Source organism: Phacochoerus africanus, chromosome 11, assembly GCF_016906955.1.
Source record: "Phacochoerus africanus isolate WHEZ1 chromosome 11, ROS_Pafr_v1, whole genome shotgun sequence".
NCBI lineage: Eukaryota > Metazoa > Chordata > Mammalia > Artiodactyla > Suidae > Phacochoerus > Phacochoerus africanus.
The window spans coordinates 84,165,462-84,183,355 of record NC_062554.1 but is presented as its reverse complement, the minus strand read 5'-3'; the positions used below and the strand labels follow the sequence as shown (position 1 = coordinate 84,183,355).

The 17,894-nt window shown below is 35.4% G+C and overlaps 1 protein-coding gene across 1 annotated transcript in view; it reads left to right on the top strand.

Annotated features, from left to right (window-relative positions):
• The first annotated feature begins 2,646 nt into the window (after window positions 1-2,646).
• AGMO (alkylglycerol monooxygenase) overlaps window positions 2,647-17,894 on the top strand; it is a 196,456-nt gene continuing 181,208 nt past the window's right edge. Inside the window, exons 1-3 of the mRNA XM_047754393.1 lie at window positions 2,647-2,938; window positions 4,305-4,435; window positions 15,217-15,368. Of these exons, the coding sequence (XP_047610349.1) occupies window positions 2,813-2,938; window positions 4,305-4,435; window positions 15,217-15,368 (409 nt within the window). The 5' untranslated portion in view covers window positions 2,647-2,812. The remainder of the gene's footprint in view (window positions 2,939-4,304; window positions 4,436-15,216; window positions 15,369-17,894) is intronic.

The window sequence follows — 17,894 nt, the reverse complement described above, 5'->3', positions numbered from 1 at the left end:
ACCTAAACTTTAAAGATGCTAGTGGCTTCCTATTGATATTAATCCTTAGATGGCCCCTTCATTTCCATTTGGCTTTTTACTTCTTTCATCATCTTGGTAATTAATTTTTGTATTAAAATTATGCTACTTAAAATACTTAAAATCATTTTGTTTTCCTGCTTGGAATACATACACAAGTGTGCAGCCAGTTAAAAAAGAAAGAAAGAAAGAAATGCTCTATCACCATCTACAGAATGGAAGAAAGCTCCTGGCAGGTTGTTGACCTTGAGAAGGAAAGTTGCTCTATCTTTGTTTAATGTGGTAAATTTAACAGAATCAATGTGTGTATGTTTAAATGTTAAATGATGATAATTATAATGATAATAATTAACCTTTGTTGAGAGAAACAGGTATGACAGAATACCCACCAGGATAAGTTGTTAGTGTGAAGGTGAATAAAAGCATGCATGTGTTTGGTGAGGGGAAGGTGTGCTCCTACTTGTTACTTTATATGCATCTATGTTGTTTGGATTTTATTTCTACTATGATGTGTAATATTTGTAATTCCAAAAAATTTAAAAGCAAGTAGTAAAACATTGTGACTAATAGGATCATTTTTATTAAATATGATGCCCATAGTTGTTCATTTGTTATGGGAATCACCTTAAAGTAAGTCAGTTCTGTAATTTTTTATATGATTTTAATTTTTTCCATTATAGTTGATTTACAGAGTTCTGTCAATTTCTACTGTATGACAAAGTGACCCAGCCGTGTGTGTGTGTGCATGTGTATATTCTTTTCCTCACATTATCCTCCATCATGTTCCATCACCAGTGACTAGATTTATTTCCCTGTGCTATACAGCAGAATTTCATTGCCTATCCATTCCAAATGCAATAGTTTTCACCTATTAATGCCAAGCCCCAGTCCATCCCACTCCCTCCTCCTCCCCCTCCCCCTTGGCGCCACAAGTCTGTTCTCAAAGTTCATGAGTTTCTTTTTTTGTGGAAATGTTCATTTGTGCCATATATTAGATTTCAGATATATGTGGTATCATATGGTATTTGACTTTCTCTTTTTGACTTACTTCACTTAGTATGAGAGTCTCTAGTTGCATCCATGTTGCTGCAAATGGCATTATTTTGTTCTTTTTTTGTGCCTGAGTAGTGTTCCATTGCGTATATATATAACATGTGAAAATTTGTTCCAATAGGATTAATGTATTCAGGAATAATTTTAGCATGCCATCTATGCTTGTGTGTAATTTTGTCAGGGAGAAAGTCCAGGTAAATACTAAAGGTAGTACCTAACTGAATAGAAAATCTTAGGAAGATGCAAAATACACACATATACACATGCATTTAAACCAGTGTTCTCAGTCCCCATGAATGTCATGAGCCATGGTATCCAGATCTCTTGTTTTACAACTTCATGCATGATTTCAGATGTCTCCTTCCATACTCCACGGTAACTCACAATCTGTGTCTCTCCCAAAACCCACTTCCACAAACAAATTGCTATGTCAGGTCTTTTTCAAGATTAAGTACCATGTTTATTGTAGAATTTATGCATTTCTCCACCATATAACATTCATGTATAAAAATGTGCCGCCACTTTTTATTAGGCTCCAATTTTTTTTTCTCCTATGGACCATGAGGCAGTTTCTGAATATTGCACCCTAATCCCATTTTTCTCATTAGCCCCATGGTTTCATTGCATAGTACAGTGATTTTTAGCAATAAATATGTCACATGGTAGTGCACCTGACTCTACATATACCATAATGTTAATGGTGCCTGTGGGTAATTTAATTGTTGCTTATCTACAGTTTCTTTTTATTTCTCCCCAAACAATCATGTATTAATAGTTTAATAAATCTATGTAAACATTTTTAAAAGATGAGGTGGTAGACAAAGGATGACCAGAGCTATTCTGGGTGGAAAGCTAATCGGAAAATCTCCACTTACTCACAGGCAATGCAATTCAGTGCCCTCTAGTCTACCTAAGAGAGGCACAATCAACCTATGCTCCTCCTGGAAAAACAGAGATAAGATCTCTTAGCAACACCTTAACAGCTTCTTCAGAATCCACATTAGTGCTAAGAAGAATACAGATGTGAATAGTTGAGATTCCATTAAACAGTGCTAATCAGATAATAAGCCACATGCCCCTAAATTGATTTGCAAACATTCCTAAGTTAACATGATACAGATCCAGAAATACATAGGCACTCACTCGTAAGATACTTTCAGTGCTTACTGACGTTCAAACTTATTCTTACTGAGATTAGAGCACCTTGTCTTTTCAGGAAATATGGCTGTGGGGAGACTAAACATGAACACAATGTGGATTTCAAAAGAGAGAGTAAAACATGTATTTTCCTCATGTGATTTGAGTCTTGAATTTCCGCCCACTTTTCCAGAATGAACTTTCACTTGCTATCACTTTTTTTTTTCCTTTCTCCTTTCCAAGAAGGTATCATATGTTTGTTTGTTTGTTTGTGTTTTCTTTTTTTAAATGATAAGTTACTCCACTTGCTGCCAAACTGCACTATCTTTGATTTGGGCAGGAGCCCTTCCTCCCCACCCCCTTCCCCACGTGCCCGTTTTTTGGGATTGTGCCCAATGAACTCTGAACTTCTTCCTGATCCTTGTATTTTCCTGTCTTTCTCTACACAGATCTGCTGTTGGCTGTGCTCTATGGAGCTTTGTTTCTAGCTGTTCTCTGACAAAGGGCTTGATCTGTGCAGCACATCTCGTCCTCTTTGTTCGCCTCTGGCTTCAACCACTGAATCACCAAGTACTCTCCAGCTGGGAGTCAGACAAGGGCAGAGATGAAGAACCCAGAAGCCCAACAGGATGTTTCGGTTTCCCAGGGAATTCGCATGATGTTTTACATGATGAAGCCCAATGAAACGTCATTCCAAACCCTAGAAGAGGTGCCTGATTATGTACAAAAGGTGAGATACCCTGGGAAGAGGCTACTCTTGCTTTTCTCTTCATAAGAAGTAAGTTAAACACATTTTAAGGCTTCGTGCACTTTCGTTCTTGAAATAATTCTAATAAACAATAATTGTTTCAAAAAACATGGAGCAAAAGTGGATTTTCCATTTGAATTGAATTTCTGTACCATATCCACAACCATCTTCTATGAAAATTTTCTTCCCTGGAATGTCGCTGTGAAATATGATAAAAATTTTAAAAGTTTTCCTGGATGCAAATAGCATTATAAATCTAGCCATTAGAAACTCAGTATCAATTTGTTATATGGTATTAGTAAACTTTGTAATAATTTTGTTTCTAAAGGGAAAACTTGTCTTCCACCTCCCAGGAAACCATTTCCTTTTCATTTTAGCAAAGTGCTTCTACAGAATGGATATACAGCTGATTGAGTTCAACCCTGACTTCCTAAATTTGAACTTAAACCAAGTTTTCTTTGAAACTCTCAAGTGTTCAGAGGCACTTTTTACTTCTGGTTCCTGGCTGTGATTGGAAATGGAAATAACCAGAATTAGAACTTGAATACTGAAGTTCTCCACCCTGTCAAAGTTATTGCTACAACACTTACTAGTTCAGACCAGAAATAGAAAAAAATGACATCAGAGGATATGTTCTTGGGAGTTCAGTTTAGAAAATTTCAAGACTTACCGTCAGCTTCCAAATGGAGTAAAACCCATAAAATTTTCAGGATTTTTTAAAGAAAAAAATGTGGTACTCACATCTTCATAAATCATTACTTTTTATATTATAACACCAAACCTAGTTATTTTTCTATTATATAAGAAACAATTGAATGAGTAAAACTTGAATGATGTCTAAAACATTTAAAATGACCTTATTCTCTAAAATACTCAGAAGCAAAGTTTTTGTTCTACAGTTTCAATTTTGTTATTCTTGTAATTCTAATATGAAAGACTAGAATCACATGCATCTTTAAGGAAAGCCTTTTACTGTGGATCTTTCTTAGTCATGTAGACTATAGGCTTCTGATTATTGCTCTTACTTTAAAATGTATTTTTTAGATCTGACTTGAAACACATCCCTTCTAATCTTATTATTTTCTTGGCAGAATTATCATGGTTACATCCATGGTTATTTTTCATGTCCAAATCAGATGATGGAATTTGAGCACCTGTTTAATGTGTGACTGAAATGATCAGATTTCTTTGCCTGTTGGGAGGAAATTATCCTCTAGGATAGGTACATACCTTCTTCTACTATGAGCTATCATTCTGGGCCTCCCACTTTGGGAATGACTAATCAGGAAACTTGGAAGAATTTCATATGGAGCACAATAACATCTCTTTTCTGCAATTTCCTTTCCAGGCAACCCCATATTTCATTTCCTTGATGCTGCTTGAACTGGTTGTCAGCTGGATACGCAAAGGGAAGCCACCAGGTCGTCTGGATGATGCCTTAACATCAATGTCAGCTGGTATTCTGTCTCGACTTCCAGGGTAAGTTAGATGGTTAACAACATTGAGTGAATAAACTGAAATCCTCCAAATAAGGATAAAAAGAAACTCATCATATGTGGAATTCATCTATTTTTACATATATTCCCCAAAGAACTCAGTTACTGTTGTTACTTAAATTTTCGATATTTTGTTCATCATGGGTTTTTTTTACATTCGTTATTAAAAATATTGCTCTAGGAGTTCCCGCTATGGCAGAGTGGGTTAATGTGCTGGCTTGTTTTTGTGGAGGTGCTGGTTCAATCCCAGCCTTGCTCATTGGGTTAAGGATTCAGCTGTGCTGTTGGTGGCTTGGATTCAATCCCTGGCCCAGGAACTTCCATATGCCATGGGTGTGGCTGAAAAAGAAAAAATATTGCTCTATGTATTATTTATCGTGATTACTGAATTTCTTGGTGCCTCTTTAAATTTTGTGGGCAAGGCATACATCTCACTTACCTTACCTTAGTCCTGGTCCTGAGTTATGTTGTAGTTTTCTACTGGAAAATTAATGTGGCCTCAGGCAGATTCACATACTACTAGAGCAATCTGGGGTACGAACATTCTCTGGTCAAAGTCACAAAAAGCTCTGGATTACTACAGTGGTCTCCCAAGCGATATCCCAGTCTCTAGCCCTACTTCATTGCAGCTAAACATTTCCATAAGGTGAATCTGGTGGAAATTCTTCACAGGTTACTTATTGCTTGAGTGTAATTTATTTCTTGATCTATGAAAGCATTTGTTTATCCAGTCTTGCTTCTGGTCTCTTCATTCTTCTCCCCCTAGTTTTTTTTTTTTTTTTTTTTTTAGGGCTGTACCTGCAGCATATAGCAGTTTCCAGGTTAGCAGTTGAATCAGAGCTACAGCCACTGGCCTATACCACAGCCACAGCAATGCTGGGTTCTTAACCTCCTGAGCAAGGGCAGGGATCAAACCTGTGTCCTCCTGGATACTAGTCAGGTTCGTTTCCACTGAGCATGACAGGAACTCTCCTTCTTCCCCTTTTGCAATAGTTGCTCCTTCCATACTCTGCTCTTGCCAGATGTCTCAAATGACCATCCACGTGACCAACACTCACTCATTTCTTAAGTCTAAACATAAACTTTTCTTGAAGAGTCATCCTTTTTAGCAAATCTTGCCTGTATTCCAACCTCCGCTATACACCACTTCACTATGGGCTCTATTCACTATGGAATATTGTGCTTACCTCATGATAGAATTGTATCAAGTTATTAAGCTCAAGTGTTTGCTTCCCCGCCCTTCCTGCTAGCTTGCATGCAACTTGAGGAAAAGTGGTGTTCTTCATTCATAGTTTTAACTCTTATGCCTGGAATGATGTCTGGTACATGGTAGATGTTTTTTGAAAAAAAAAATCTGATATTCTTATAGTGTCATGCTGATGATGAAGTTTGAGGATGAAGGGACCAAACATCAGTAAACCAGAAATGACCTGGTACTTTTGAGAAAGAATAAATTATAATGTATTTAGAAGAAATATCAGTGAATGGAAGGCTCTTCAGTACATGAGAATTTTCCAAAGAGCAGAGGGTGAGGGAAGAGTCCTTGAGAAATCTGTGCTTTACTCCGCTGATGAATGTTCTCATTCCTGCTTCCCACCCATTGCTTCTTTTACTGTTTTAAGAGCTTTACTTTTGACCAGTGCTCATTGCTTTGGAATGTTTGTATGAACCACCCAGTGGGAAACCAAGGTGGGTTTTTAAAAATAAAATGAAAACTTGATATCTGAGAAAAGGTAAAATTATTTCATATAATTGCATAAAATTGTTTTGATAGGAAGTAAACCTAAAGGTCAAATAGGTTTCATAAATGTTACTATAAAAAGTTAATAGTTATAAAATAATAGCAGTAATAGTCATCATAATAACGATTCTTTGAAAAACTACTCATATGGCTGCACATTGCTTTCAGAGTCAGAGAATAATATCTCAAATTATTTGCAGTTAATTTACAGAATACTCTAATTAAGAATCTATAATTACAAATAATTTCCTCTATTTCATGTCTTCCTTGAACAGAACTGAGCAAGAAATACATACAGCATACTCAAGGGGGCATGAATATGTGGTTATCGAAAAATGCCCAGTTGTTTACTGTATGTAGCTCATTCTCAGAAACTTAAGTGTATAGGCTTATGGAAATCAGACAATTGATGAACTGTAAAAATAACTTGATAACTGAGCAGTGCCCTGCAGGTACAATTATGGATCACATATTTTGTTGAGCTGGAATGAATTTATTAAGAACTCAGCCAGGCATCAAGTTGAATGAAGGCTTCAGCATTTCTTTTACTTTTTAAACTTGACTTTGGTCACAAGTGAAATTTAGATTGTTCTATTATCATAATATTGTAACAAATAGGAATGTAAACTAACGTGTTTTAAGTACTCTACTTCTGTTCAACACTCTTATTAAAAAAAGAGAAAAAAAAAAGGCACAGAGTTCTAACAGGATAACCAAGGAGTAAATAGATATTTCTGCTAAAAAAGAAACTCCAAAATATAAGGTAAATGCACAAAGAGAGAGAGAGAGAGAGAGAGAGAGAGAGAGAGAGAGAGAAGGAGGGAGAGAGGGAGGGAGGGAAAGGAGAGAAGAGAGAGAGAAACCAAAACAAACTAATCCTTCAGGGATATGCCTGCAGTTCTTTTTCTTCACATCCCACCACTCATAACACTCCTTAAGCTAACACAAACTGTGAACTCTGGTGCCCTTTGAAGGAAAGGTAAAAGGTTGTGAACTTGAATTTGGAGTGTATTTTTCTATGGTTGTATTTTAAATGAGAACAGCATATTGCTTCTTTGTTCACAATTCTAAGTTATGAACTGTGGATAACTTTGTAAGTTTTACAAAAAAATTTATTTTTCATAGTCGTTTGTCCAAAAGATCTCAGCAAAGCAAATGATCTGAAAATAAAATTTTAAAATATTTTCATTTATTTTGTTGCTATTACAAAAACTAACAGATATAAGCAGAGGAGGAAAGCCACTCCTTAGGATCTATTCCCCTCAATCCAATTTCAGCACAAGACGAGAAATGGGGGTTAACAGAAACTCTGAGAACAATATTTCAGTTGAGGCCACAGCATCAAGGGGAATCCTTGTGCAAATGGTTAACAGCTGAAGGTTAGATTAACATGGCATTGGTCTTATTCCCTCTGAGGGACTAATTTCATTTTCTACACCAGTAATGGGGGCTTGCCACGTCCTTAAAATATGTGATTGCAAGGAAAATGGTAGTATACCATTTGTTAATCCGTTTGTGAGGAATTATACTTTGGATAATAATTTCAAATAGGCGTGTGCCTCTGACAAAAGAAGTTGTGGAAATCAAAGTGAAACCTTGAACATGTTTTTCCACTTTGCCATTCATATAATGGAAAGGCTGTGTGCAGACTTTGAGGAAAAACAATATTTATTTGAGGATCTCAATTTCATTATTATATAAAATTCCAAGTACCTTGAAGATTAGTAGCATGCTTACCATATTGATAGAAAAGATGTCTGTGTATCTTTCAAATCTTTATATAAGGGGAAATATTAATCATAGACAAGATTCTATCTTGTTTACAAGCTTGTCAGACAGACCATGATGTGTAATAAAAGTCCATCTGTCCTAAGATCCAGATTCCAGGCAGGCCTGCATCTGTTTTGCTCTTCTGGAATCCAATAGGCAGCCTTCCTAGTCAGAATCTAGTCATGAAGTTATAGACAGCGATGTGTATTTCTCGTAGTTACGTGGTGTATCATAGGCAGATAATCTGCCTCCTATCAATTAGTTGTATAGGCACTATACAGAATTAAATTAACAAAATATTGACTACAGATATTTTTAAAAATCTATCTAAAATTTGTGAAATATCCTGCTACTGACTTAAATGCTAACGAGTGAAAAATAATGACGTCTTTTTTTTTTTTCCTTGCTTGTTGAAGCAGAACTCAATTTCCAATCCTTCATTAGAAAACCGGGATTTCAATTTGTTACTTCCTTCCAACGTTTCTGCTTCCATAAATTGTATCCTCCCCAGAGAAATTTTATTCCTGATATAAATATCTACAGTATGTTTGTTTTTAATGGGTTCATTTATTCTGTTGAAACAGCAGATTATAAATCAAATTGCAATAGGTTGGAGGGATAATTTAAGTAGGTAAATTTTCAAATAAGTTAGGGACACTCTGCTTTTAATACATGTGGGCCACTGCCAATTTTTACTATGGAGCTAGGTCTGCAATGTTCCACTATACATATCCACAGTTTTACTGGCCATGTCTGCCGTGGAATTTTCCACTCCTGACAGGAAAGTTTCAATTCATCAAAAAAAAAAAATTTTAAAGAGGAGGAAATTAAACTTCTTTGAGATACTTTTCACTTCTGAGAGTAGGACTAGAGGATAAAGGAAAATTGTGTACCGTGTTTTTATACTAGACTTTAGTGGCAGAGGCAATACTGTCTTTGGCAACATCAAATTTCTATCAAATGAGTACCTATTTTTTGGCCTGGTGACTTTAATAAACAGCTATTCTGTGTCCAAAATAAGAGAGAAATTCATTTATGCAATGCCAGTGGGATTTTATTATTAACATTTTTATTAACTTTGAAAATTATTAAAAGAACACCCTATGCCAATAAAATACATTTTAAAAACTTGCTGATTTGTTAGTTATTTTTGCTAGATTGAATGCTTTGTTTCTTCTTAACTTTTACCTTAGAGACCTTCTAATCACACTTTATCAATTGTGTAAATTCAGAGATTGCTATTAGACTATCTTTCCCTAATGAATGCGTGCTTCCTTATGCTGATTAGTCTGGATTTGTGTGCTTATTCAGTAGACTAGTATAATTACTTGAAGTCAATTGCTTCTTGTGAAGTAAAAAATGTAGCACATTGACTTCTTTCCAAGTATTCCCCACATTGTGTTTACAAAAGTCTATGGTTTTGTGGTTGTGGTAAAAAGAAATTAAATTAAATGATTGCTTCATAAATGTCATTTTACAGTAAGAAACAACAGTCCAAATGTTGTCTGCCTCTAGAAGGTAGAGCTTGTATTATGTATTTTGTTATTACTGAGCAAAAATCAATATTCCACTAGATGGAGCAAAAGTGGCAGTAGCTTTACAGATAGACAGTGCAAGTTCCTGGGCCAGGTAGAAGAAATGTTGAAATAAATAAATAACACAGTTTCTCGAAAAAATAAATATGCGTAGTTTAAATATGCATATGTATTTATTTATAACTTCCTGAAATGTGTAAGTATATTTTGAACTCATTTAAATATTTTTTCATCATTTATTTTATTAGAAATAAAAATGCCTAACATTTTAAAAAAATTTTCATAATCTAGCCAAATTAGCCCATACACATTGCTCTAATGACAGTTATGAAATAGTATGAGTTGGCAGATGTCTTTGAATACTAGGTACGTCATTCTACTTACTCTGAAAGTTGCTGCGAAATTTTAACAGTTTGCAATGAGAGCATTACATGAAATTTAATTTGCTTGATTAGTGATTACAGCATCAGAATATTTGAGAACCAGATAATTTTAGGATTCTTTCAGCTGAACGCTCTCATATCTGAAATTAGCTGTGAGACAGTGAAAGGGTGAATGACTTGTTCAATGTGACCTTTCTACTTTTTTGGTTTTGATTTTTTAATGATTTTTATTTTTCCCATTATAGTTGGTTTACAATATTCTATCAACTTTCTACTGTACAGTAAAATTACCCAGTCACATATACATATATACATTCTTTTTCCCACATTATCCTCCACCATGTTCCATCACCAGTGACTAGATATATTTCCCAGTGCTATACAGCAGGATCTCATTGCTTATCCATTCCAAAGGCAATAGTTTGCATCTATTAATCCCAGATACCCAGTCCATCCCACTCCCCTACCCGCTTGGCAACCACCAGTCTGTTTTCCAAGTTCATGAGTTTCTTTTCTGTGGAAAGCTTTATTTGTGCCTTATATTAGATTCCTGATATAAGTGATATCACATGGTATTTGTCTTTCCCTTTCTGACTTACTTCACTTAGTATGAGAGTCTCCTGTTCCATTCATGTTGCTGAAAATGGCATTATTTTGTTCTTTTATATGCCTGAGTAGTATTCCATTGTGTATATATACCACATCTTCTTAATGTGACTTTTCTACTTTTGATGATGGGAACATTAAACTGAGATGATGTTGATAATGAATTTTCTTTGTAATTCTCAATCCCAAATCTATCTATTCTTATTTATTATTTTAAAATCTCTGCTCTATGGTACAGGGGCCTATGTCCAATTACTTGTGATGGAATATGAAAGATAATATGAGAAAAAGAATGTGTGTGTATATATATATATATGTGTATATATATGACTGGGTCACTTTGCTTATAGCAGAAATTGACGGAAAAATGTAAATCAATTACAATAAGAAATTAAAAAAAGTAAAATCTGCAGCTTAAAAAAATCTCAACATTATAAATTGACTATATATTTTTTTTTAAAAAATCCAGCATCAATACTGGAATAGTGTTTTGGGAACTTCCCAGATTTTATGGTTACTAAACATTGACAGGACAAATTTCTAGTTTTACAGAAAATGTTATATGAAACACATAAAAAATTAGCTGTCTTTCATTTGCCAAAAGATATACTTCAGACCCAAGGTAAGTAGCTATTTGGGGGAATTTATAAAGAACACAGGCCAATGGGAAGGGAGCCTCTGTATACACGGGTTGTTGATTTGAGGATTCAAATGCTTTCTTATATTTAGATCATTTTCTTGGTCTTGCATTCAAACTTAAAGAGTAAAAGGGATCTAACATTTGGTTATTGAAAGCCCCGATGCTATCCAGTATTCTATCTCTACATGATAAATAAGCTCCTTGTATACAAGCATATTGCATATGTCTTTTCCCACAGGATAGGGGTTAGAGCTGTAGTTTGAATTCTGGAGTGTAGTCATATGCTGGATTGGGGGGTGGAAGAGAGTGGAGGGATTGGGAAGAGAAAGAGGAAGGCGCTTAGGTTTATGGTTCAAGGTCTGGTGGGAACATTTTTGAAAATGTAGGTGCTATTTCCTGCAATCAAGGGCTTTCCAGAGGTTGATAATCCTTTCCCAGCTGTATCCCTTGCTGAATTGTTTTTAGTTGTGGCCACTCCATGGCTGTTTTCTTCCCGTTTATGATGGAAGAGGATCATATTCATCTTGCTGATAGAGAACCAGGAATTGAACTCTCACAGCTTTGCTCCTCTTTCTCTTTGCATTGAGGAAGTTTGGCTTCATGTTAAAGTGTGAAGAAAAAAAAAAGAAAGAAGAGAAAAAGAAAAAGCCTTGACCATAGTATGTCAGGCATATTTCAACTTGATTTGTGTCAACCCTAATAAGTTAAGTTGACAGAATAATAAATTGAGTGTCTGGTCAAGACCTGGCACCTGAACAGGAAATAAAAAATATATATATATTTCAATTGCAGGCAGGTTCTTTTGGTTTTACAAATGGAAGTTTTTCCAGGGACCCTTTTTCTTTTATTGATATCTTGGTATCTGAAAGCCTCTTTCATTTGTCACTGGAACTGATGAGAAAGACAGCAACTTTAAAAAGAGACACTGAACTGATGGCATATTGATGAGGCATGGGACTACATTTGCCCTCTTCACCAATATGTCCTCCCTTTCTTGTGTTGTGCCTGGCACCTAGTAAGCTCTTCATACAAATATATTGAACGATTGAGTGAATCCATGATTTGATTGGTTTTGATGCCATGTACGACAGCAGGTGTAAAAAACTGTAGATTATTTCAGTTTTCTGTTGCATTTTCAAAGTTTTAATTCTTTTCTTTCTGGACCAGTCTTTTTTAGGATTATCAACTGGGGCAATTTTTCCCCCAAGAGACATTTGGATATTTTGTTGTCACAATTGGCGTGGAGGACTGTTCTGCCTGGTACCTAGTAACTAGAGGCCTGGGATGCTGCTAAACATCCTACAATGCACAGAGCAGGCCCTGGCAACAAAGAATTATCTAGCCCAGATGGTAACAGTGTCAAGCTTTAGAATCTCTGCTTGAGAGAAATTATTAGGTTAAACTGTATAAAGTTGCGTTTGTTCACCATTTTTACCTGAAACTTGAATTTTATATGGTCAACCCTCTACTAAGGAATAGTGGGGACAATTTTAGGATTTCCTATTTTCCCAGGATGGACCCAACAACAAAGAGTGATCGTGTACAAATGTCAATATTGACACTGTTCAGAAGCCCTAGTCTAAATATGTAAGAGGTACCAAGCTAACATCTTTAAAATAATATTTGTTCTATCCTTCCACCTGGATAAATAACCTGGGTGACAGATTGGAAGATACATTTTTTTCTTTCCAAGTAGTAGAGTTTCTTGATAGATTTTATTTGTCTTACCTCAGCCTAACAGAAGGCTCTGCCAACTGCAGAACACTACATCATCTATGGCCTCTCATACAATACTCATTCATCAGCACCACATGTCTCTGGGCACAGGGTTGGGGGATTGTCCTAGGTTGTGCAAATATCTGTTTCATCTGTTTTTTCACTGACTTGGTGTGGCATCTCCTGCCACAGCTTCCCTACTATTGCCCATGAGTAGCCTGTGCATATGCACAGTGACCATGGCCCATGGGGCAGAGGTGGGGGTCCTGGGCCAGCTGGGGGTGGGGCCAATACTTGGAAGTTAGTTTAAATTTCCAGCTCTTGGATTCCTCAGAGTCTCAGAAGAGTGAGAGACTTCACATACATGTGTGGACATCCAGATTGCTCTTCCCAGCTCTGTCTACATGTCCAAAATAGTCGCTTTCTGTCTACCTTGTCACATGGATCAGTTTACATGTGGTCTTCAGGAGAACCTGACCAGGAAAGAGGCCCTCACAGGCCATGAAAGCAGGCCCTGGGCCACTTTGGCAGGGGATTCTAGAGTATCCAGAGCATGGCCTGAGTTGTGACAGGAATGCTGGGGAAGTAGTTTCCTTGGGTCAGGGACTCACACTTAGGGAGTAAATTGCTCTTTCCAGCCATACCATTGTTGGAGGAGGTCACTGAGTGGATGCAATAACTAGTTGACCAGCTAGCTGGACCTTACCTTCTCTTACCTCCACCTCTTACCTTCTTCCCCTCCCTGGAATGCAAGCTCCATCTACAATTCCCATGCTAGCTGCTGTTTCAAGGACACAACCCTGAGAGAGTAAGTGTTTGAGACCATCTGGACTGAATCAGTAACTGAACCTAGTTAAGACCTTTTTAGAAACTTTTAAGATTCTGGCAGAAGAGCATGGAGATTTATGTCTTGCAGCCTCCCAAATAAACCTCCTCTGTAAGTTCCCTGCTTATTAAAAATGCTACCGCCAAATCTGGAGTTCTCTTTCTTCAGCCTATCCTTGCCCTGAATGTATGCACAGTCAATTTACAAACTGATGATAATCTTAAATTGAAAACTGAGTTTTAGGATCTGATGATGTGTAATCATTTTGGAAAGTGTAGGCACTGGGAATTTCTCTTAGTTGTTTATAGTAATGCTACTGTGAGGAAGCCGAGTTAATTTTACTGATTAAATAATAACTCGAAGTATTCAAAATAGGAGATAATATTAGTTATTAAATCATAGTTAGAATCAGATCATAATTAAAGTCAAAGTAGATTAAAAGAGTCAAGTTTCCAATAGAACCATAACATACTGATTTACAAAAGCTATTTAAAGGGAAATACTTTAAAGCTTACTAACTTTAACTCCTTCCTTGACTTTTATTTAAAATTAGAATATTTATGAATTTGCTCAATGTTCATAGTTTATACATTAATCTTTATTAGGTATTATAATTCATTTTATATGTTAATGATAAAAGTAAAAGAAAAAGTCATAAATCTATAAAAGTGATAAAAGGAATGATTATGCTGAGTTTGATCTTAAATTTGGTTATAGGAAATTTAAAAGAAAAAATTCTACATTTTGTAAAATTGAAGTATATTATGTATATTTTAAAAAGTTCTTGAAATAAGAATTTGTTGAAGCTTGGTAGAATAGATGGCATGAGATATTCTGTCTGGGTTATAAAAACAATTGTTTATTTCTAGGGGAAGAGTATTCCATTGTATTTTGAGATCTGTAGTTTATATTACTACAAGAAATACTGAAGTGCTCTAAGAATCTGATTTGTGATCTTAAGAATAATATCTAAAAACATTAAAAATGTGTGGTGTGTGTGTATGTAAAGAGGAAGGAGGAAATAGAGAGGAAGAGAGAGAACAGGTAACCAGAAGCAACTTTAATCTAAAGGCATACTTTATGGGATTAACATATTTTAAGGGAGTAGGCAATTTGCAGTCTCCTTTAAGAACATTCTATTCATAAGTTTCTACTTATAACATTTCCTTTAAAAAGTCTCCTTCATTAAGATTTATAAATGACGGTTACAAAAAATGTCAATTCTGTTTTGTCATATTTAAGTTATATGGGTTCCATGAAAAGTATTTTTTTGAGACAAAAAAGGAGAATCCTCCTAAATTCCATGAAATGAGCAAATAGTTGGCATCCATGATCTTATGAAACAAAGGAAACATCATGTGAATCATTTTGATACCAAGGAAATGGAGCTTCTTCAAAGGCATGCTAAAGCAGTATGAAAAAAGAAGGAGGGAAAGATTTTTTTTAACATGTCATCATATTAATTTCTGAATACTATACAAAATGTTTTAGCATAATTTACATGTAAAATTTAGCATAATCATTGCTTATAAGTTTTATCTTTCCAGTTTGTTTTCTAGGAGCATTGAACTTACTAGTTACATTTATATCTGGGAGAACTACAGCATCATCAGTTTGCCTTGGGATTCTCCATGGACTTGGTATTTAACTTTCTTGGGAGTTGACTTTGGCTACTACTGGTTCCATCGTATGGCTCATGGTAAGTTGCAAACCAAGGCTTTATTGATAACTTATGTGGATCTGCATTTCCCACATAGTTGGTATTCAGTAAATATTTATTGAATGAATGACTAAATGAATAACTTTATTTCATACCATTTAAATATTAGTAAATAAAGTTTACCTTGCAATTTAAATGGAAACAATTTGAAATCATTGTTGAAAAAAAGTGAACTTACTAGAGGTACATTTTTCACACCTCTTGCATCTAATTTATTTTTAAAAACTGTTTAGAAAGTGATGGCTATTGCATTACTTTTTAAATAGTGTCTTACATTGTTCCTATGATCACATGCTTAGTAGAATCTGTAGACATTTGTACATAATATCAAACGTCACATCCCAATTATCAAGGTCTTTCAGAAGAGCTTTGTAACAGCATGGAATCCTAAGTAACTTGCTGTCATATGTAAGTTTGATTCAAGTTCCTGGCAGTATTGCTATATTGCAAATGAAAATGCAATCAGCTAGGCACTAGCCATTATGCACTTTAGTATGACCACAGCTTGGCAAAACTTCTCATTTGATACAAAGTCCTCTTACTGGTTCATGGAATTTGCTTTTTGGGGTCCCTGCCCAGATGTTCCAAAGAATTATTTTGTTATGGAAAGAAAAATGGAAGAGCAAGGCGCTGTCTAAACCTCTGTAGGAATAAGCATAGTTTGGAGAATGATTGTAGAGCTAAGGTGAGCAAGTGGTCTCTAAGGAGGGATTAGGAGTGCCAAAGTATTTCTGAAGGGAAATGGAGGAAAGTACTAATTTGGAAAAACTACTGAAGAGCAGAACTCAGGATGTCAGTGGGTAGTTGGGTTGAGTGGGTGGGGACAAAGGAAGGAAGAGTAAGAAACCTGGAATAATAATAAAAAATAAATGGGAGATGGAAAGAAGAGCCCTGAGATCGGGGTGAATAACTGAGCTATGTGTGTAGGAGTTAGTGTGACCAAATATCTTTTCCAAGCCAGGATAAAGGAAATAGCAGCATGGACAGCGTTAGGCTTAAAGGCAATGAAACTTTAAACACAGCATTATTTTGTTAAACACTTCCAACATGTATATTTGATGAAATTACAGAGTGTTAATTCATTAAAACAGTTTGGGTGAACATCAACTAGAAAAAGTTATTTACTTTGTGTGTGATAACCTTTGTCTCTGAAAATAATAGGTCAGCTCCTGACATCATTTCCTGGTATATAAATGCAAGAGGATACTCCCCAATTGAACATGATTAAGAGTAAAATATGGTCTGTGCAGTAAACTTTGTATTTTATTTCAAAATAGTCATTTTCTTCCTAAAATAAATCCATTGGCAGTTTTCCTCACTTTCCTTGCAGCAAATGGGTAATGCAGAAAGCATTTACATTGTATTACTTAATTTCAGGAACCTTCTAATATCACACTGTCCTGTACAGATGTGTTTGTTTGGAAAATCTGCAAATTCGCTTAATCTTTGAAAGCCCATTATAACAAGAAACAAAGAACAAAATATTACCAAATATAAAGCTTTTAAAAATATGTTGACTGTGAGTGCTCAGAGTTAGGGAAGAGCAATAAAGTAAAATAATATATTAAAAACATGGAATCACAGCTGTTCAAAGTATGCTTCCCATTAGAAAATTTTGAACCAAATCCAGTGAAGGCAGGCATTGGGAAAAAAAAAATCTGAAAACTTTCTGGAAAAACACTCACCACTTTCAGGCTCTGAAGCCTAATCATAAGTTCAAAGGATCTTGATTGTAATGAAAAGCTTGTTCGAAAAAAATAAATTATGTAGTTAAAAACATCAAATTTCAATATTACAATCAATTTAAAAATTTGATTTGATAATAATGTAAAATACTAAAATGAAGTTTTAGAAACCTAGAAACAGAGGGATAAGAAAAACCAATAATATAAAATTTCTTGAGTCTCTTGGATTACTGAGCCCATAGTGATTAATTGGCTAAATTTTTTCAACTGAAAAGTTGAAGAGCTCTAAAATCCAAAGGTTGTCTTAAAATATTTTTTAAAACCTTGCTGTTACTATTTAATGTATTACTTTCCCTTCACTATTTGCAATAAAATTATATAATAAAAATATATTCCATATTAAAAGCTGCGAGTTTTGAAGAGAGTTTATTTTGTATTAAAATTTTTGTTTTTGCATGTATTTAAATAAGTTAAATTATTGCAATTAATAACCAGTTATTGTTGGTGCCTGTTTGTTTTGCCTACGTGTAGAATTTTCTCACATTAAAGGGACAGTTTGGTAGCAGTAGAAAATAGCTTATTCTTGATGCTTGGAATTCTGTCTCTATTTCTTCTTCTTCTTTTTTTTTTTTTGCTTTTTTTAGGATCGTACCCATGGCACATGGAAGTTCCTAGGCTAGGGGTTGAATCAGAGCTACAACTGCCCAACCACACCACAGTTACAGCAACATGGGATCCGAGCCGCGTCTGCAACCTACACCACAGCTCATGGCAACACCGGATCCTTAACCCACTGAGCAAGGGCAGGGATTGAACCTGC